General features: G+C 43.6%; 1 protein-coding gene across 3 annotated transcripts in view; it reads left to right on the top strand.

Moving 5' to 3' along the window:
- The window catches only part of LOC122796716 (desmoplakin), a 1,113,853-nt gene that overhangs the window by 422,333 nt on the left and 669,285 nt on the right, over window positions 1-22,235 (top strand). For all 3 annotated transcript variants that reach the window (XM_044065413.1, XM_044065414.1, XM_044065415.1), the window contains exon 7: window positions 6,212-6,373. In XM_044065413.1, coding sequence (XP_043921348.1) covers window positions 6,212-6,373 — 162 coding nt within the window. The remainder of the gene's footprint in view (window positions 1-6,211; window positions 6,374-22,235) is intronic.

The following is a 22,235-nucleotide window of genomic DNA, read 5'->3' on the forward strand; positions in this document are numbered from 1 at the left end:
GCTCTGGATGCTTCAGACCAGGCATCCAAGTCTTCGAAGGGGTCGAAGACGTCGGAGCCCAAGTCATCGGCTCCGAGCTCTTCGGGTATAGTTAGATCACCGGTTCCACAGACTTCGGGGCCGAGTGTTCAACTGTTGGCAGTTTCCGAGCCTCGAGTCTTGGAACCGGTGACGGAGCTCCCTCCACCGACTCTGCTGAGGTCAGCTCCGTCTTCGATCCCTTCGACTCGTTCTTCCAGGCCCCTTTCCGACACCGATGTGGACCATGTGGTGCAGAAACTGATGGAGCATACGGCCCTATCCAAGCTTATCTCGGTCTCCTCTCAGTTGATGTCGAGACTTGAAGGCCTGCCACTATCTCCATCTGTTCCTCCTCCTCTGAGACCTGTCCAGTCTTCGGAGCCGGAAGAAGCTGAACTGATGATTGTGGAGCCCTCGGTGCCAGAACCGTCTTTTTCTCGGTCGGCACCGTTCACCTCGACTCCATCCGATCCGGTACTGGAGTCTCGGGGCCGAAGATCCGTCCTTGGTTCCGGGACCGAGAGTCGGACCGATGTTTCGGTTCCGACGCTCCTCTCGGGCCTCGCACGGATCGACTCGGTTCCGTCCTCGGGGTCGGTGCCTTCGGCTCCTGTTTCGGGGATTCTTCCCATTTCTTCGAACCGGAGATACCTCGACTCGGGACCCGGGGGCCTTCGACCTCATGAGGAAGGTGTTGTCTACCCAGACAACCACATCAGCAGGTACAGCTTCTCCTCCCCACAAAGGACCGTTATCCTCCTCTGCACCCATGGCCACGTCCAAGCGTCGGGCACCAGTGTCTCAGCCACCCCTGGAGGGTGCCCCCTCTTCCTCGGAGGCTTCTTCGGATGCTCCCCACGAAGAAGTCCCTAGGAAAAGACTGTGTAAGAGGAGACACTTGGATTCTCCACAAGAATCCTTGACATCTGATACTGACTTAGATGAGTCAGAAGGGTCACCTTCAGAGGATGTCTCCTTTTCTGACATCTTGGAGATCCTAAAACAGAGAGGTGACTGGCAAGCCCTCCCCCCTTCTGAGGATGAGTCAGTTTTGCTGAAGGCATTTGGTGCCCGCCCTTCCTCCTCCTGGGTCACTCCGCCCTTTGATGAGTTAATGGAATTAATTGCTCGAAGGGCGTGGGAGACTCCTGACACGGTGGAACCAGTCCCTAGGAAGCCAAATAAGTACATTACGGCACCACAGGACAAGGCTTACCTCACCAAAGGAGTTCCAGTAGACGCCATGGTGGTGGCAGCGGCCACGAAAAAGGAGATGTCGGAGTCTTCCTCATCTGTCCATCCGCCTAACAAAGATTCTAGGACCATGGACAGATACGGGAAGCGCATTTTCAGTTCAGCGGCTTTCTCTATGCGTTCCCTGAACTATTTGACTCATTTTACACGTTTACAGAGGGATCTAGTCAAAGAGTTGGGAGATACCCTCCAGGGTACTACAGATGCCGCTGTTTCAGAGAGAGTTACAGCGCATCTCAACACCCTTACGTCCATTGTAAACTCGTCCATGAGGCTGATATCCTATGCAGCCGAAGGATCGAGTAGGGCAGCGGCTTCAGCGATTGCTCTTCGTAGGCAATCCTGGATGCGCTTATGTTCATTTGCGGAAGCCTTCAAGTCTTCCTTTACTAACGCCCCATTTGACGGAGCCACACTTTTTGGCCCTAAAGTAAAGGAGACCCTTACCCGGTGTGAACAGGAGGGAAAGACTCTGTCTGCTGTCGGAGTCCATTTTTCCACCCCTTCCAGACCGCACCCCAAAGGGCAACGTGGTGGGAAAATGTGGTTTCAAAACCCCAAGGATCTTTCCCAAACACACAGGGTGATGCCCCTCTAGAGGCAGAGGGGGCAGAGGTGGAAGACGCCGCCCTGGCGGCAGAGGGGTCCGCAAAACCAAGGTGACAGGGATAACCTCCCTGGCAAACCTTTTCAGCACTCCTGAGAGGAGGCCCGACTGTCCTGCTCTGGAGGCAGTCGGGGTCGCTTAGCTTTATACCCTCAGGCCTGGCAAAACCTCTCTTCAGACAATTGGGTAAAAGCATTGTTACCAGAGGTTACAAAATCCCATTTCTATCCACACCCATTCCAAAGAGAAAACTCCCAGATGTACCACCCGTCTGCGAGACCCAGCAGCTACAGAAATTTCAAAGCTGCTAGAAAAAGAGTCATCCAACCAGTCCCAGCGGACCAAATAGGATTCGAACTTACTCAAGGTTCTTTTAGTTCCAAAGAAAACAGGGACTGGAGGCCGATTCTGGACCTAAGCCATCTCAACACCTTTGTCAAGAAGGAAAAGTTCCGAATGGTCACGCTTCAATCGATCCTTCCATTCTTACGGAAGGACGACTGGATGTGCTCGATAGATCTGAAGGACGATACTACCACATCAAAATGGCCAGGGCGTCCAGGGATCATTTGCGCTTCTGGCTGGGAGCCAGTCACTATCAGTTTCGAGCCCTGCCCTTTGGTCTGACTACAGCCCCCAGGGTCTTCACCAAATGCATGGCAGTGGTAGCGTCTCATCTGAGGCGCCTAGGATTCCAGGTGTTTCCGTATCTGGACGACTGGCTCCTGTCTGCCACCACCAGGCGTCAACTGATACAAGCCAGGGATTACACCCTACAACTTTGTACACACCTTGGCATTTCAGTAAATTTCGAAAAATCGTTGCTACAGCCATCACAGCATATCTTATTCATAGGAGCGGAATTAGATATGCGTCATTTAGTTCTAAAACTTCCTACAGAAGGAATAGTAGCACTTCAATTCAACATTTCCCTTCTACTGTCGTCCAGAAAGTCCCCGGCAAAAATTGTTCTGAAAGTTTTGGGTCTCATGGCAGCTTCTCTCATTGCGATACCATTGGGAAGACTGCACATGAGAGTGCTACAATGGCTTCTGTTTGCACAATGGTCATTCCAACAACTTCCACTGCCTCACGAAATATTGATAACGAAAACATGCAAATCACACCTAATGTGGTGGTTACAGACTTGCAACCTATCCAGCGGAAGACCATTTGTGCTACCCGCACCGTCAGCGACGATAACCACGGATGCTTCCCTGATAGGGTGGGGGGGCATCTTTCAGGGACAGACAGTCCAAGGCGAATGGACCAATCTGGAGTACAATCTGCACATCAATGTTCTGGAGTTGAGGGAAGTGTTTTTGGCGTTGCAACACTTTGCTCCCCTTCTTCCTCCAGGGACCATTGCAGTTCAGACAGACAACATGTCCGTAGTCTGGTACATAAACAAGCAAGGGGGAACCAGGTCTTACCAACTATGCAGAGAGGCCATGAGAATTTGGCAATGGGCAGAGTCCACCGGTCGCTTTCTGATCGCAACGCACATCCCGGGGTCATCCAACGTCATAGCCGACAGGCTGAGCAGGGCAATACTATTGCCTCACGAGTGGTCCCTCAAACAGTCAGTTGCGAGAAGGATTTTTCGCAAATGGGGCCAGCCTACCTGCGATCTGTTTGCGTCTCCAATGAACGCCAAATGCAGGAGCTACTTTGCCCTATTACCCCTCCAGGGAAGTCCCCAGGGACGCTGGTGCACGATTGGCCCCGGGTCTCCTATATGCTTTTCCTCCATTTCCCCTGATTGCAAAGTTTCTACAGAAAGCCAACAACCTTCAGAGGACTATTATTCTCATTGCCCCGTTCTGGCCTCGTCAAATTTGGTTCCCCTTTCTATTGCATCACCGCATTCGGGGACCTTGGATGCTGGACCCAGAGCCAGATCTACTGACTCACTCGTCAGGAGTTCCTCACCCATCTCTAGAATCTCTCCATCTAGCAGCTTGGCTGCTCCGCTTCCCTTTCTAGCCAGGTCAGTTCCACTTACATCGGCGGTTCAAGATATTTTAGTAGCTTCTCATAAAGTTTCCACTACTAAGACTTACACCAGTAAGTGGAAACGCTTTGTCTTTTGGGCGGAGTCACATCATTTGGACCCTGTTAGAGTTCCGTTAAACAAGGTTTTAGAGTTCTTGACTGAACTATTTCATGAAGGAGCTTCCCCGGCTACTTTAAGAGTACAGTTAGCTGCCATTTCTAACTTTCATGTAGAGGAATGTGGTGCGCCTATTATGGCTCACAGACTGTCTAAAGCCTTTTTAAAAGGTTCTTTTCATATCAGACCACCAGTCAGAAGTCCGACATCACCGTGGAATTTAAACCTGTTGCTCTCTAAATTGATGTTGCCACCCTTTGAACCAGCCTCAAGTTGCACATTGAAATTTTTGTCATGGAAAACTTTATTTCTAGTGGCCATTACATCTGCTAGACGAGTGTCTGAGCTTCAGGCCCTTTCTGTCAAGCATCCTTATTTAATATTTCATTCTGACAGAGTATCCCTACGCACTAATCCATCCTTTCTTCCCAAAGTTTGTTCTTCTAGTAATATTAATCAGTCCATTGAACTACCCACCTTCTTTAAGAACCACTCTAATAAATTGGAATATATGTTGCACAAACTGGACGTCCATAGACAACTCAGATTTTATTTGGATAGAACAAAAGATCACAGGAAATCTGATCAACTATTTGTAGCCTTTGCTGACAGCAGAAAGGGTCTTGCAGTTATGAAACGAACTCTTTCTAAATGGCTAACTGACTGTATCACATATGTTTATGAAGCCTCTGATCAAACACTATCAACAAAACCCAAAGGACATTCAACCAGATCAGTTTCTACATCTTTGGCTCATGCAGCTCGCTTACCACTAGACACTATTTGTGCGGCTGCTACTTGGGCTAAACCACATACATTTATATCCCATTACAAAGTGGACAGGGTTTCTAGGGATAGGGCAACCTTTGGTTCCACTGTACTCAAGAACGTTCTCCCTTGAGTTCCTCAGGGTTATGGAGCTAGGGACGCTACCCATGTGTAAGAACAAAGGCGAGATTGAACACTCTCACATAAAGAAGTTATGTCCTTACCATAACGTTCCATGTGGAGTGTTCATCTCGCCTTGGTTATTACACTCCCACCCTTCCCACCCTTAGGAAGAACGTTCGATTTGGTGTCTGGTCTGGAGTATTCTCCTTCTGCTGTTGCAGTATTAGTGTTACTATCATACCTTTGGTATGTTTGTATATATATACTTTATGTATATAGTTTGGATGTGTGCGTGCTTTATGTCTGGTTTGCTTGCAAACTAGATCTGAGGTAAAGGCAGAGGGGGATTGTGGGTATTAGATGTCCTCGAGCTTCTTCTCGATGCAGAGCTTGCAGTCGGCCGGCACGGAGCCGAGGATCGGCTCCGAACCCATGTGTAATAACCAAGGCGAGATGAACACTCCACATGGAACGTTATGGTAAGGACATAACTTCTTTTTCTCAACCCCTTTCCAAATGTCCAAATCTATCAACAATGGCAAACATGTTTATTCTTCTTGAAATGCTCTATTTACTATTTGCTTATAAGATACCTCAGCTATAAATAACCTTCTGATTGCTCTGCTGTCTTTTTAACAACTATGTAAAAAAAAAAAAAAAAATTTCTCAATCATTGTGTATTTTGGAAAATGTACATTATTTTCTTACTGTTTTTACTTGTATTTTTATATTGTATTAACTACTATGTTGGAGCTTTTCTCCTCGGGCCTCTACTGAAAAAGGATATGTATCCAGCTAGACTAGCCCGGTTAACAAATGTAAAATAAATAAATAAAAGAACAAAAGTAGGGTGCATGCTGGGATCCCTTTCATTGCCGTGACTAAAAAATCACACTCCTTTAAGAATTCTTACTCATAGACTAGTACTAGGGTAACCGCCCTTGCTAGCCATTTTAAGCCTAGCCAATTATCCCTTGTGAGACTCGAACCCTGCACCTTGTGTTTGCAATGCAAACACCTTAACCATTAGGCTGTTTTGAACATCCACTGTTTTGAGAAGTAAGCTCACACAGCTGTACTTTTGGGAATATGATGAGCATACAGAATGTGAATAAAAGCATATCCTTATAGAATACAGTGTACAAATGTTCCTGCCTCTAGACTATACAAGCAAAGATATTTGGGTCATTTGGTAATCTGTGATACAGAACAACAGACATGCTATCAGAAGTGCACGCACATGCTAATTAGCCTAATGTGGTTCATACAAATGTGTGAAAATTGCTTTTTCTGATCAGTTTGTATTGTTTTTCTTTGCATTCTAGAAAATGTCACGTGACCGAATGGAGCAACTGAGGCAGCTGCAAGCGTTCATTGAGGCGATGTCTGCTGAGATCATGTGGGTTAACGATCGCGAGGAGGAGGAGCTCCTTTATGATTGGAGTGACAAGAACACCAATATCCTCCAAAAGCAGGAGGCTTTCTCTGTAAGTGAGTTGCAGAAGAGCTGGTATACTTCCTGCTTAGCCTCAGTCTTGAACATGTCCTACAGGAAGGCATATCAAAGTGCATGGATTCCATGAGTCTTTTCTCATTCTTGTTCCCTGTCGGAATGCACTATTAGACATATTCTAGCGAGTCTTAGGACACCTTCTGTAGTAGTCCTGCAGTTCAGCTGTGGCTCAGAATGATTTATGTATGTATGTATTGTGATATTATTATTAGTAAAGCTCTTCAGTGGTAGTAAAAGCCAGTCAGCAGCCAGGTCCACATGATGGGCTTATTACAATTCATGGAAGCTTTTGCCTTTTTAGAATGTTTTACTTAAACTGATCTGGAAAACTATAGTAAGAAATCCTTTAGCAAGACTACCTTTCATGTAAGAAGCAGTGATGTGGAGAAATGTTGTCATTAAGCTGCAGAAGCTGTTTTGTTCCTCACTGGATATTTGAGTATTCTTGATAAGGAGTCTGGCATGTCAGTGCTGCAGCATCCTGTCTGCCTGTGATGGAGATTTCATTTGAAAATGGGGTTGTATTGCTCGCACACTTGGTCAGGATAAAAGTATGTGGAGGGGGGGTTGATAGGCAACTACTATGGTAGCTGCTGTTGTGGGCCATTTTATGCTTTGTTAATTTCCCCTTCAAAGGTGAGAGTCAAACCGTGTATCTTGCATCTGTGAGTTAAAACACCTTAACAATTACGCCAACCCCACAACCCATGAAGTATGGCTTTCAAATTGTAGTCACTGGAAACAAAGTAAATATTTTAAAAGTAAAAGTTATCAATGAAAATTAATTTAATTATAAATATTATATTGATGTTGCTTTTTTTTTTGGGGGGGGGGGGGCTCTGTTTACTAAATAACTCTGAAGCCAGCACTAACTAGAAATAGAAATTTCTTGTTTTCGTACCAAAATTTAATGTTTTTTTTAGTGTGTAGCAGAGTGACTTCAGAGTTCATATGTTTATTTTTTCAGGAGTGTGTGGAGTACGGGGGGGGGGGGTTCAAACCACCTGCAGACATTTTAATTGCTGTTTCATTAGGCAGAATATCTTTTTTTTTTTTTTATTTTGTTTAGAGTGCATTGTAAATGCTTGCTTTTCCATATGTAAGTTTTCTTTAGAAAGTAGATGTCATATGGATCTGATGTCTTTAGCATTATTTCTGAAGTGTTCTAATAATGCAGTAACTTGGGTTGTATTGATTAACATATGTGTGGTGATATCATATAGATAGATAGTATGTGTGTGTATAGGTCACCCTCTATGTCCCTAGAATCCCATAGCTCATACCTAGACCATAATGGAGACACTCACCTTTGAACCAAATACCCTTTTCATGGGAGACTTTTAACTATCCCTCTATAGAATCGGAAACATATACCGCCTCATACTCGCAGATACAATGATTCCTGGACTTTTCACAAATGCCCCTGACCAGATAGTGCGCACACCCAACAGAGGTTCAAACATACTGGACCTGATTTTCACCAATATGGGACAGTGTTGCACACCACCTCCATGTCACATCCTCACTGGTGGGCTTGGACTATAAAACTGTCTCTTTCGAAATAAAAAATAAGCTCTGTAACCCCAGCGAACCCTGGACCTGTTAGGAACTTTTCCAAAGCAAACTACATCCTATTAACCGATATTTTGTCAAAATTAAATGCCCCTCTCGATCCCAAGTTCACAGCAGCCTCTGCAGAATTCTTCACAGACACCCTGTGTAACCATGTAAATGGCTGCATAGAGGCTGTTGTACCTACTAGAAGTAAGCCCAAAAGACGCTCTAAAAACAGACCACACTGGTGGAATCCTAACCTTAATAGAGTATGTAACAAAAGGAAAAAAGTCATGACTAAAACCAGGAAGAGCAGCTCCCATAATGATAGGAGCTCTCTAATTAAACTAAACAGGAAATTAAGAGGACTAATCAAGTCCAGCAAGGCCAGTTATAAGGTCAAGATAGCCTTACAGGCTAAAGACAACCTCAAGGCTTTCTACAGCTGTGTCCAAAACCTCAAAGTCAGCACACAGCAGTGTGCTGAACTGGTGGTCAGTGGTGCCACCTTCATTGAGCAAAACAACGTAGCAAATTTCCTGACTGACAAATTCAGCTCGAGACTTCAGCATGCACCTGACCAAGCATGTGCAACAGTTGAAACACCCACAAAAGTTCCTTACCAGGAGAATCCAGGGTATAAACAAACTCTTAACATGAATTACCTTAAAGTCCTGTCTATGTACTCTGTCTCCTTCAGGTTACAGATAGGCTATCTATGCCAGGCATACAGTGCATCCTCAGATCCAGCCCTGATGTACCTTTTGCCCATCTGCAAAACTAACAGCATCAAAACCACTGGATTCAATGATTTAAATAGTGCTTGTGATGTAAATAATCATGTTGGCGAGGCAGATGTGTCTCAGAGAATCTCTGTGCTTCGGAACAGACTCCCCATATAAGTGAAGCAGGGTCCAGTGTTGACCGATGAATGGGAAATCGGATATTCACCCTGGGCCTGGTCCCAAAGTCTTTGATAGATGGAGGCAGACAGGAATGTCCAAACTAACATACCAACCTCCGAACATAACCTCAAGAAACTTCCTAACTAAAATATCACCTCTTAAACGCCCATGATATATAGAGACACCAGTGGGTTGGATTGCACGGCTAAACTTATAAACACCATGGTGGTTGTTATGCTAGTGTATACCTATGAACCTAGAAAACACAGGTTCACACACAGGGGTACATGAGAAAAGAACTATTGTAACCATTGACTCTGTGTAAAACATCCACAACATATAGATTCTCAAACAGGGCATTAGGAAAGAACTGTAGCAACCATTAGTTACTGTTCTTGTGCTGAACATCCACAACATGTAAGTTCCTATCCAGGGTACGTAAGAAAAGAACTTAAATAACCAGTTAGCTACTGCTCCTGTGCATTACACCTGTGATGTACAGGTTGCCACACAGGTTGCACAAGAAAAGAACTATAGTAACCATTAGATGTTCTTTGGAGTTCACTGTTGCAGTGCTAACTCTTGGACGTCTGTTTACAGAAGCCCAGTGACAAGTGCAAATTGTATAGCTCATCTCTCTTCTTCTACCAGGCAATGTGGACTCCCTTTCACACGGATGTTGGTGGTATAAAGGGACATTAGATAGTATCACCTTAAGATTTTTCTGGCTTTTTCTTGCTGCAAATTATAAGTAGCATGATTCTCCAATTACATAATCTGTTTGTTGGGTTGGCCTGATTCCAGGGTTCAGATAAACGTCCCATTTGGGAAAAAAATCCAGTGTTTGGACTAGTGATAGATGTGTGACACTTTTCTTAGGAACAGGAAACAAGATACTATGCAGACACTGCCTTTTTTTATTTATTTATGTTTTGCCTGTGTTTGAAGCATAACATGCTTATTTGAACCCATTGTGGCCCTTTGATTGAACAAAGCACAAAGTGTGAGACAGAAATCTTTCTAGGAATACTTGGTCTCAGTATGCTGTGTTAACCACCAGGAAGGGTTCATTAAAGCACCATAGGGGAAAGAGAATCCAGGACGCTGATAACACTTCATTGGACTCCAACATCCCCCTTGGCAGGAAGACACCATTGTCAAGAGGCATAGTCCTAGTGTCTGATAATGATGTGTCCCCTACAGGAGGCTTCAGTGCTGTCAGCAATTAGGACATCCTTGTGTGCCAAATCCTCTTAGCTCTTGGATGGTCTTGGTGTCTCTGTGTGGGCCTTATTATCATCAGTGCCTGGGAGTACACTATCCTTACACTTTCTGTCAAAGAGGAGATTGAAGAAACTGAATCAAGGTCTCTAACACCCACTAACTTTAACGTAAACCATGCAAGTTTTGACTCAGGAACCCAGTACACACATGGATGCTGATCAGCTTGTGCCAGCCTGGGCTGAATGGACACCCCTATCCCTACCCCTTCTAGTCTCCTGCACAGGATCTCTTCAGGTTGTTGAAGGATTCATGGATTTGTTAAAATCCAGGTAGGCATCCCACAAAGACCATGCAGAGTCAGGGGTATCTCCTGACTTAAGGTGGCAGCTTTCTCTGCAGTGGTTTGGGTAAGTCAGACTTGGTGGTGGAAGAATTGGTATATGTTGACCAAATGTCTTACCTTCATGTATAGTTATATGCTGAGGACTTCCTATTCTCCTCATTGCCACGTGAGGGTATCTTATTTGTAGATTGTGGAGATGCTCATCATATTGATCACTGCTGCAGTAGCCTTAGCAATATGGGTTATATCCTGTTCACTGCGGCAGAAAAATTCTGAAGTACATGCAGACATCACTTTTATACCCATCACACGTACTCTCCTGTTCCAAAGACTTTGGTATACTGGCCGGATGTCGGTGCTGCAGGCAGCAGCCTCCCTACTGTAATGAATACTGCAACATGAGAATAGAAGTATATCTAAGGGTATGGTAAGTTCTTAAGCAACTATTCTTTATATCCTGCCAGGGATATAACAGCCAGCCCTCTCCCAAAGCATCCCATCTTCCAAAGCTTCATGGTGCTGTCCATGCACCCAAACTGTTAGTTCGAGCTGAGCTGACTAAAAAGACAGGTTTGGGTGCCATGAGTGGTATTGTGCAGGCTTTCAAGGATTGGTGTTTGGTTTGTGCTGTTCTTTTGCTGGGTAGATAAGTTATCTTTGAGGAGAAAACCTTCCATGTGAAATATTTAATGTTTTAATTTGCTTTCCATGTTAGGAAAGTTATTTTTAGCTTGGAGTGTGCATTCTGACAGACTGTCACAAGACTTAACTGTACTTTTAAATGGGAGCACACTTTCTTCCTTTCAGTTATAAATCATTTAAACAGTTGAAAAACATTTTTGCTGTAGATAAATTCTGTTTGTATCACTTTCAAAGCATTTTAAAGTGTTTTTTTTTTTGTTTTTTGTTTTTTTTTTTAATAATGGCGAAGAGGGACTTGTAATGACTTTAAAATTTTCAGCCGCAAAAAGAAAAAAGTTAAGGAAACGGCCTTTGCCAATACAGCAGGCAAGCAGTTTGCCTCAGGTTCCTACTGAATTGTTGACAGCTTAGGTTATCGAATGCTTAATCATCGACACCTAAGCGTCAAACGCTTACAATAGCGAATGGCAACATCATTGAATTCTTTCCTCAAGAAAGAATTTGTGTGGCCGTTATCAGGGATTTGCCCTTTCCCCAATGTAGAGTGATCTTGGAGTTGATATATTTAGTTAGGGGGGGTATGGGGGACAAAGCCTCCCACTATGTTTGGGGTGTGTTTGTGTATTTTGTTTACTGACGACCACCCACATTCTTTCCTGAGGAAAGAATTCAGTGATGTGGCAGTTAGCTATTGTTAGCTTTCGACACTTGGGTGTTGATGTTTTAGGATTCGCAACCTAAGCTGTCACTGTTATGATATAAACGCTTTGCCTCAGCCACATGTGGAGACTGTGCTGTAGCCAATGCTGGTTTCTCGGACCACTCATCTTTTACCCCAGATCCCTCTGGTGTAGCACCTACAGCTATTATGGACTGGGGGTTAGCCATGTCCTTTGCAGCTGTTGGGGTCCCTTTAGTGGGCAAGGGAGAGCCACTCATCATCTTGGAAGAGGGAAGACTTCCCTGTTTAGTCAGAATGTTGTGCCCCATTCCTGGTGAAGCAGCTGCTGCCATGTCATGCTGTTGGTCCCATTTTACCTCTCAATAAGAAACAGAAAACTAAACATGTATCTATTCCTCCACAAATTTCCTTATACTGGGGTCTAGTTCAGGTTTTAATTTAGGCTTTTGATCCTTCTTATAAAGTGGTTCCTGTTAAAAGAAAGGGGAATGCATCTTTTCTTGAAGAGATCCAAAATTCTGAATCCTGGCAGGAAGATGAAGGAACGGGTACAGTTTTTTCCCCTCAGTTTTCTGATTCAGACTCTGGAGGAGCACAGTTTCTGATCCTCCCTGTGGAGGATTCTCTTTCTGTGAAACTATTTCCAGAATGCGCCAGTGTTTTCAGTGGGAGGACATTGATGTTTCTCAGTCCCTCAGAAAATACTATGACCAGTTACAAAAGTATTTTCCAGAACCTTCCTCTATTTCTGTCGTGTTTTGAGAATGTGTGTGTTGCTGCCTGAAATTCTGCTGTTCTTAAAAAGGCAGATAGTGTATAAAGTTTTCAGTCATTTAAGCTTTTATAGACTCATCCCAAACCTGAACCAGCAGTTATAGCTTTAGTTAGTCCTACTGCTACTAAACATGTGGCTAATCCAATCCTACTCATTCTGACAAGGATGAGAAGATTATTGATAAGTGTAGGAAAAAGTTTATGCTTCTGAAGTTTTGATTATTGTCAGGTTCATATAACTTTATTACGCCCAGTTGTGAAAGTAAGGAATGTTTTGTCTGCAGTTTCTTGTGAGGAAAAATGTGCTTTAAATAATTTAATTTATTCTGTTTTACAGATCATAGCTCATTATTTACAGTGTCTGTGCAACTCATTTGATAGTTCCAGGGCTAAGGCCACTGGTACTGGTTTGCCTCACTGCATTCTTATAACTTTCCAGATGATGTAAAAACTAAGATTCCAAATTTGTGTTTGGATAGAGATTTAGTTGTTAGTTCCTCTGCTGCAGAGGTTACAAAAAAGTGTGATGAAAGTTGGTACAGAGAATCTCTTAAGATTTTTCAGTACTCCTTTTCCATATTTTCTAAAGGATCTCCTACCCATCATCCAGTTTCAACAAAAAAACAAAATAAACAGTCTAACCAAAATGAGGGTAAACAGACATTTAAGAAGAAATGAGAGGAGATTACAAAAGGAATACAGGAACATACCAAAACCAAGGACAGTCCAGCAAGTCAGAGGGACTGTTATGGGGAACGTGGTCATACCCCCCTTTGCAAACTAGCCACGTTGGCTTGGAATATAGCTTCACAGCACAGTCTCACTCTACAGCATTCTTGCATCCCATTGGAGCAAAACTGTGTAACAGACAAGATGAGCAAGACAAAGGCAGACCCTCATGAATGGAAACTAGATTGAGGGTCCTCCAGGATGTGATCCTCCCTTTTGGAGTTCCTCAAGTAGACCTATTTGCCTCCTCTCTGAAATCAGCTTGCAGGTTTCTGCTCCAATACTCTGTACAAGAAGGCCTGGAAGACGGATGCCTTTTCTTCTCTTTGGACATGAATGTTTCTGTATGCTTTTCCACCCTTTCTAGTGATATCTAGGGTACATATGAACATTCAGATGGAATTCCCTAAGATCGTTGTGATGACTCCATTCTGGGCCAGGCAACAGTGATTCTCCCTTCTTTTGGAAGTAGCCAGGGGCAATTACCCAAGCTCCCTCGCAGAATGAATCTACTGAAACAGGATCAAGGGTATTTGATACACCCAGACCCAATCAACTTGAACTGACTGCATGGATGATAGGGTCTTATTTACTGAGGAAGTGCTGCAGGTACTTGTGGATGCAAGAAAGCCTGCAACTAGAAAATCACATATTAGTAAATGGAAAAGGATTTTTGGTTGGTGCCAGAAACATAACTAGCACACATTCAGGACTAATGTTTGTCTGGCTTTAGACTTGTGAGTTACTATCCTATGGCCTTTCTTACTCCTCTGTCAAGGATTTTTTATTGGCCTTTTCAGTATGTCTGCCCATGAATCCTTCTCTTTCAGTGCATTCTCATGACAAAATGTTTTTGAAATGATTTTGCATAAGAGACCTCCAAGAAAACTGGTATCTCCTCCATGGAGTCTTAATTTTGTGTTAAAGCAGCTAATACTTGCTCGATTTTGAGCAAGCTAATCTGTCTGACTTGAGGTTCTTAACATGGAAAGTTTTACTGATTCTTCTGACCTCTGCAAGAAGAGTGGATGAGTTTTAAGTCAACCCTGTCTCATTTTCCACAGAAGCAGGGTTTCTTTGAGAAATAATCCTTCTTCTATGCCTAAAGTGGTATCCAAGTTTACTTTAAGCCAAACTATCCATCTCCTGTTTCCTTTCCTGAACCTTTTCAGATCAGTTGATCATTCCTTGTGAAGGTAAGAAAAAAGAGCAACCTGTGCCAAAACAGACTACTTTCAAATGGTTGTCACAGGCTGTTACGTTTTGTTATTCTCACTACAACAAAATTATTCCAGGCAGGGTCAAAGCCCACTCAAACAAGGCCTTGGCCTGTTCTATTTTTTTTTTTTTTTGAAAGGTTTGGATTCTGGAAGTATTCTAGAAGCAGCAGCTTTGTCCTCAGTGTATACTTTTACAGAGCTATACAAGTTTGATTCCTTCTCTAGGTCAGGATCAAGCTTTGCTAGTGTCATTCACCAGGGGCTCTTGGACCCTTCATTTTTCACCTCTCAAATGTCGTAAGCTGGGGTAATCTGCGCATATAGGTTAGGCTACTGCAGCAGTGATCTTTATGATGAACGTAGTACAGTTTTGTAAGCAAACTTACCATGCAGTAGATTTTCGAATGATTTTTAGTTGTTGTTCCTAACAGTATACTTTCAGGGCTCAGCCTCCCTGTCTCTGTTGGCATGAAAGCTCTGAACAACTTGTTGCCCAAACCTGTCTTCCTAGTCAGCTCAGCTGGAGCTTTGAAAGCTGGACATCTGTTATATCCTAATGCTACTGCAACAGTGGTCATTCAGACATCTACTGTTTTTAACACATTTGAATTTTCAATAAATGCATAAGCAACCATGCATTTATATACAAGAAACAAACCATATGAATATGTTCCTAGTTATGGTCATTATACATCCCTTATTTTTTGTTGTATAACTGTCAGTCCAACATTATATAAATTGCTTACTTCCTACCTTTCCTTAAACCTAACGCCTTATCCAGATCATTATTCTGCATATATTGTTCCTACAATTTCCACTTATTTCTGTGCAAGTTGCACCTTCCATTTTTTTTAAGGTTCCACTTCCACTTCTTTTATCTCTGTTACAGTATTCAGTACATCAGATACAGTTGGTTTAGACTTTGTTTTCCATTTTGTAGTAATTCTTTTTTTGTCAGCCACCAGAATTAAACTTAACAAGGCCTTACTAAGTCTAGGCAATTCAGAACCCCTGCCCTAGCTCAAAAGATCATTTCCTTAGTTACACTCATTTGCCAATCCAGCATTTCTGACAGAGTACTCTGTAGGGAATTTTTGAAGTTTGCTAACTCATTACATTCCCAAAACATATGATGTTCATCGTGTTTCACTGTTGCAGTCATTACTCTTGGGTTATCCTGCTGGCAGGCTACCCGCAGTCGGCCAGAATTCCAAAGTCTAGGTCTGGCGTTGGTTGCTGTCGCCTCTTCCCTGATGTCAGTGTGCCAGGGGTATAAAAGATGCAGCCGACACCATTTTCTTCAGTCTTTCTTGCCGCGCAGTGCCCGAAGCAAAAGCAGTTCGCACGTGCCGGTCGGCCGACTCCTGAGATTTTCAAAGCTGAATTTCAGAACCGAAGTCTTCATTAAAGCTAAGTACCCTGTTGGGGAAACTTTTTTCTTGCTCCAGACTGATGTTAGAAAAAGCTAACAATTGTATTTCTTGTGGGAAGCAAATACCTCATAAGGATTTTCACTCTTACTGTATTCCTTGCCTAGGCCCTGATCACACCGTTGCTAGCTGTCGGTTTTGTGCTAGATTCAACCAACGCACTGTCAAGCGTTGGTTCGATTTTGCATTTCATTATTTTGGCCGAAGATTTAATTACATAATGCCGGCAAAACAGCCGACAACCGGAGTTTACAAAAAACGCAAGGGCAAGGACAAGTATAGGCATCCGAGGTCCAAAACCGACGATGAAGCCTCTTCTAGGCCAGTCGCCGGTTCGCCGGTTCTCAGTGAGGCACATTCGCAGGCCCTGGCACCCGCTACCTCAGAGCCACAGGCCGCTACCGACTCCCACGTGGAGCTGACTGGGCCCCTGGAAACTCAAGGTATTGGACACTCGGAAATCAATCCCTCAGATGGGTCTGGAGCCGCTGAGCAGGCATCGGCTTCTGAGGGTGTCTTCAGACCTACACAACTACATATTAAGCCATCCTCAGCTTCAAAGACAAAGACTAAAGCAGCTCTAAAGACAAAGAAACAAGTACAGCATTCTCCTATTCAGAGTTCCATGCCTAAAAAACAGATGCTCAAAACGGCCGAAGACCTAATTACTTTGATCAGGGGCTCCCATCCCCCTCCTGATAAGAGGCCTAGGCAAGAGACAGAGTATGACTCTTCTGATCAGGTATCTATTTCCTCTGATTCCTCTTCTGAACAGGATTACTCCATGCTTCCCTATGAGGATTCTGATGCTGAAGAATCCATTCCTTCAGCCTTTCCTCCTGAGGACTATTCTTTTGGGGAAACACTGCATACTATGAGGGAGCATTTCCACTGGGAGAGCCAAGACTATTCTGAGTCTAAGAAAAGGCTCAGAGACTTCCTGCTTCTACCTCAGCACAGACCCCTTGCCATTCCTCCTGTTCTAGACATTGTAGATGATGTATTTTCAGAGTCCGGACTGTCCCCTGACTCTTTACCCCCTGCACCTGCTAAGCCAGACAGATACTACAGGGTTCCGGATTCTCATAAATTCCTATATAAAAACCCCGCTGCTGACCCAGAAACTATTTCTCAGGGTCCCAAGGGGGTTAAGGCTTCTACTGCAAAAAACCCTGTCCCCTCTGATAGGGATTCTAGGGCTCTAGGCAGATGGAAAAAAGTATACACTTCTGCCACCCTGGCTGTAAGGGCTTTAAATTGTCAATTTCATATGCTTAAATATCAGCAATATTTAATGTCATTACTTAAACAGAAAATGTTGATAAATACTGAATGTTCAGAGAACAAGGAATTGCAGGATTTATTGCATGCAACTGAACAAGTGGGAAAGCATACTTTGCAATGTGGTTATGATTCACTGGAGGCTTCTTGCAGGGCCGCTGTTACAGGTTCTGTTATAAGAAGGCATGCTTGGTTAAAAGAACAAAATCTGCCTGATCATGTTAAAGCAAAATTATTAGATGCACCATTACAGCATGATACTTTGTTTGGTACTAAAGCAGAAGAGGTGTTGAAAAAAATGGAGGATAAAGCAAAATCCATGCAGACAGTCAAGGATTTCTTACAGGTACAGCCACCCAGGTTTAGCAGGAACTGGCCTTCTAAAAATTGGTCCTTTCCAGTCTCAGACAGACCACAAAGAGGCAGATCTCAGCCCCAAGGCTCATACAGGCCTAAACAATGGGGTGCTCCTACCTCCAAAAGTGGAGAAGACAAATCACAGCCTTACAGGAAACAGTCCCAATGACTTTCCTCTACCAGTTCCAAGCAGTTTTCTTTTGACAGCCCCCTTAGGGGGAAAACTAGCACTTTTTTCATCAAATTGGCAAATGGTTACCCAAGACAAATGGGTTCTGAACATAGTGTCCCAAGGCTACAGGTTCCATTTTCACACTCTACCAAGGTTAAAGGGCATGCCAGACCTGCCACACAATCAATGGGCAGAAGCACAAAAACAAATTACAGCCTCGTGGACATGAGGGCCATTCAGCAAGTACCACAACAAGAGCAAGGGCAACGATTTTACTCCAGACTTTTCCTAGTACTCAGGAAGGACAAAACCTGGAGACCAATTCTGGACCTGTCTATACTAAATATGTTTCTGGAAGTTACAAAATTCAAGATGTTGACTCTTCAGCAGCTACTGCCCATGCTGGGCAAGAGGGCTTGGCTAGTAACTTTGGACCTAAAAGAGGCATACCTGCATGTCCCAATCAGGCAATCTTGCAGAAGATACCTCAGATTCATAGCTGGCTCAATGCATTACCAATTCTCTGCACTGCCCTTTGGCTTATCTACTGTGCCCAGGGTCTTCACAAAATGCCTGGCACCAGTAATTGCGTTTTGCAGACAAAAAGGAATTAAAATATATCCCTACTTGGATGACTGCCTAATTCAAGCAGAGAACAAAGACACTCTTCTAAAGCATCTGGCGTTTGTAAAAACATTACTAATTGGCCTAGGGTACACAGTAAACGAAAATAAATCAAAACTAGTGCCCTCACAAGAGATAATATTCCTGGGTGCAAGCTTAAATACAACTGCCCAGATGGCTTATCTCATGCCAGACAAGCAAAAACAACTGACTACTTACTTCAAGATATTGGTAACAAAAACCCACTTATCTGCAAGGAAAATCCTACAGGCCTTGGGTTTCATGGCATCCTGCATTCTACTAATTCCATATGCCAGACTGCATATGAGGAAACTACAATGGTATCTGAAAAGTGTTTGGACTCAGCATTGCCACAGCCTGGAGACAGTAATTGCACTCATTCCCTGCCTACAACAGGAGTTTCGATGGTGGGCAGAAGCCTGTCACCACAACAAGGGACTGTCATTCACTTTACCCACAGCCAGACAGACACTGACAACGGATGCATCATATTATGCCTGGGGGGCCCATATGGCAGGAAAATGTATTCAGAGCACATGGCCTGCAAACCAGATGCATCTTCACATCAATCAAAAAGAGATGCTAGCTGTTCAAAATGCCCTGAAAGCTTTCAAGGACCTGCTTCATCCAGGACAATTACTAATAAAGACAGACAACACTACGGTCATGTGGTACTTAAACAAACAGGGAGGTACTCATTCCTACCCCCTCTGCAGACAAGCAATGACCTTATGGGACACAGCATTGGCCTTTCAAGTTCACCTGCAAGCACAGTTCCTGCCAGGAAAAACAAATACTCTGGCAGATGAACTAAGCAGGAAACCTCATGGATCCCCATGAATGGAAACTGGATCCACAAATCTTCAGAATGATAAGAAGGAAATGGGGATGCCCAGACATAGATCTGTTTGCCTCCCCTTACAACTGTCAATTGCAGAGATTTTGCACAAGGATTTACCACAAGCAAGCATGGAAAGTGGACGCCCTGTCATTCAGCTGGAAAAATATAACAGTATATGCTTTTCCCCCACTACCTCTCCTTCCCAGAGTACTCCTAAAGGTCAGACAAGAGAAGCCAAAAATGATTCTGATTGCACCAGACTGGCCACGCCAGCACTGGTACCCAATCCTAAAGAGCTTGTCTCAAGGTCCAGCATGGATATTGCCTCAAACTTCTAATTTGCTGACCCAACAAAACAATCAGATCCTGCACAGCCAACTCAGGACCTTAAACCTGGCAGCATGGCAGATAATGTAGCCATTCAGAACACTCCTCTTTCAAAAGCTGTTATGGATGTTATCTTGGAGGCCAGCAGGCCCAGTACCAGAAAATCTTATGCAGAAAAATGGAAGAGATTCTGTGCTTGGAACCAGGAACAAGGCATTGACACGTCTGTACCAAACATTCCTCACATTTTACAATACCTGACTGAGATGCTGAAGAAAGGCCTTTCTTTCTCATCAATTAAGATCCATGCCTCTGCCATTTCTGCACATTACAATACGGAACCACCTATCTTTTCTCAGCCTTTAATAAGGCAGTACCTCAGAAGGGCCAAAAACATTAGGCATCCAAGGAGAGCACCATTTCCGGCCTGGGACCTCAATTTTGTTTTGGAAAATCTCACTCTGCCTCCTTTCGAGCCAGCATCAACAGCGGATATTAAATTCTTATCCTGGAAAACAGCTTTGCTCCTAGCCATAACCTCTGCAAGGCGAGTCTTGGAGTTACAAGCACTCATGGCTGTGGAACTTTTCATCATTTTTCATTCAGATAGGTTTTCTCTGAGGGCAAACCCTACATTTATGCCTAAGGTGGTGTCCAGTGTGGCCCTCAATCAAACCATTCACTTGCCTACCTTTTACCCAAATCCACAGAACAAGGGTGAGAAAATTCTGCATTCCTTGGACATACACAGGCAGTTACGCTTCTACTTGGACAGAACTAAAGCTTTCAGAAAGACTGAGCAACTTTTAGTGTCATATGCTGCAGGATCACAAGGAAAGGCTATCTCAAAACAGACTATTTCTAAATGGATAGGCCATTGCATCCGTTTCTGTTATTCTCAACATGGCAAATCAGTGCCTAAGGGCATTAGGCCTCATTGCACCAGAGCAGCAATCACTTCAGCAGCCTTCCTCAGGGGAGTACCAACCAAAGAAATCTTAGAGGCTGCAAGGAGTTCAGTGCACACCTTTACAAAGCACTACCACTTGCCTCTCTACTCTAAGTCCAGAGCAGGCTTCACCACTGCAGTTCTGCAGGGCCTCATAGCCTTTCGTAATCCTATTTAGCCCAGCCACCCTTCCTCAGCTTTGGGATTCAACCCAAGAGTAATGACTGCAACAGTGAAACACGATGAACATAGTACAGTTGTGTACCTACCATAAATGTAGATGTTCGAGTGTATTCACTGTTGCAGTCCAGGTTACCCACCCACCACCCCCTTCTCTTTGCTGGGACTTATTAGCACTTCTCTATCCTATATAACCTTTTTGGTGTATTTGCTTGTAGATGAAGGAAATGTTATTTTTGTGTATGCATTTCTTATTGATATATTTTTCAGCCTACCAATTTGGGGCACCTGACATCTGGGGCAAGAAAAACTGAAGAAAATGGCGTCAGCTGCATCTTTTATACCCCTGGCGCACTGACGTCAGGGAAGAGGCGACAGCAACCGACGCCGGACCTAGACTTTGGAATTCTGGCTGACTGCGGGTAGCCTGCCAGCAGGATAACCCAAGAGTAATGAATACACTTGAAAATCTACATTTATGATATGTACACAACTGTACTTTCTCAGTTACCTCTTTCGTCTGGATCACACTTCCAGTATTTGCCATCTACCTGATGAAAAATTGTTTGGAGTCTGCTTGGGGTATAAAAATATATTTGTGAACACTTCCAAGCAAAAATCTTCTAGGACAAAGAACCTGTGCAGTTGAGTAAATGGGAAATGGGTGATGAGATGATGTTGCCCACTGGTAACACTTACAGTGAGTTGGGTTTCACAGAAGGACTGTGAATTCAGACCAGAATTGTTTGTTGGAGGAGAGATTGTTTAGGTAAAGAGGAAGAGATTCCAAGTAGTTTGCTGCGAAGACCAAGTAGGCATGCTCAGTGTATTGCACCTTGGTTTTTGGTGCTTGTAATTTGGATGGTATTTGGGGAAAGTCTTCTGAGGTTGTACAAGGACGTTTTGGTGGGTTGTCCAGCTGCAAGAGGGTAGAGATAAATGCAATGGAAGAGAAGTGGTCTTATTAAGAGGTCAGCTGTTTAATTGATGCATAGCCCGTTGGCAGTTGTGTTGGGGGAGTGTTGCTATTAAACTTCTTGTTTACTTTCTGGTAGTATGTTGAGTAGGTGAGTTTTTGATGGGAGAGACAATTGCTGGTCAGGCCATATTCAGGTTAGGGTAGAAGGATTCCTTTACCATTTGTAGTTCTGGCTTGTTTTTTTTTTCTTTTTATGAAGGGGTTCCTTGTGTACAACAAGATAGAATTAATAGTATTCTTGGTAATTTCTATGAGATTCTGAAAATTGGTTATGTCCTATTGCTCTTGTACTTAAGTTGTTTCATTGGATGTGGTATTATTAATGTCTTTGATAGCTAGAGATTTAGAGGTTTTGCCTAGTTGTTGATGGGTACAAATAAGGTTGAGTATTAGCCTGTGTTTGTGTAGCCAGTCATCTAGATAGTCTAGACCAATTTAAAATTGGGTTTGGATATTTGTAGGGTATTGGCTAGATCTGAGTATTACCATGTATGTAACCAGTGCATAAAATTAGAGAAATATGGGGGGAATCATAATGTAAGTTTGATGATAAAGTTAGGGAAAAACAGAGGAGCAAGTATTTATCCTTGTGGAACCTGTTT

The sequence above is a fragment of the Protopterus annectens genome, chromosome 3.part0 (assembly GCF_019279795.1).
Source record: "Protopterus annectens isolate FY-2018-M chromosome 3.part0, PAN1.0, whole genome shotgun sequence".
Lineage (NCBI taxonomy): Eukaryota > Metazoa > Chordata > Ceratodontiformes > Protopteridae > Protopterus > Protopterus annectens.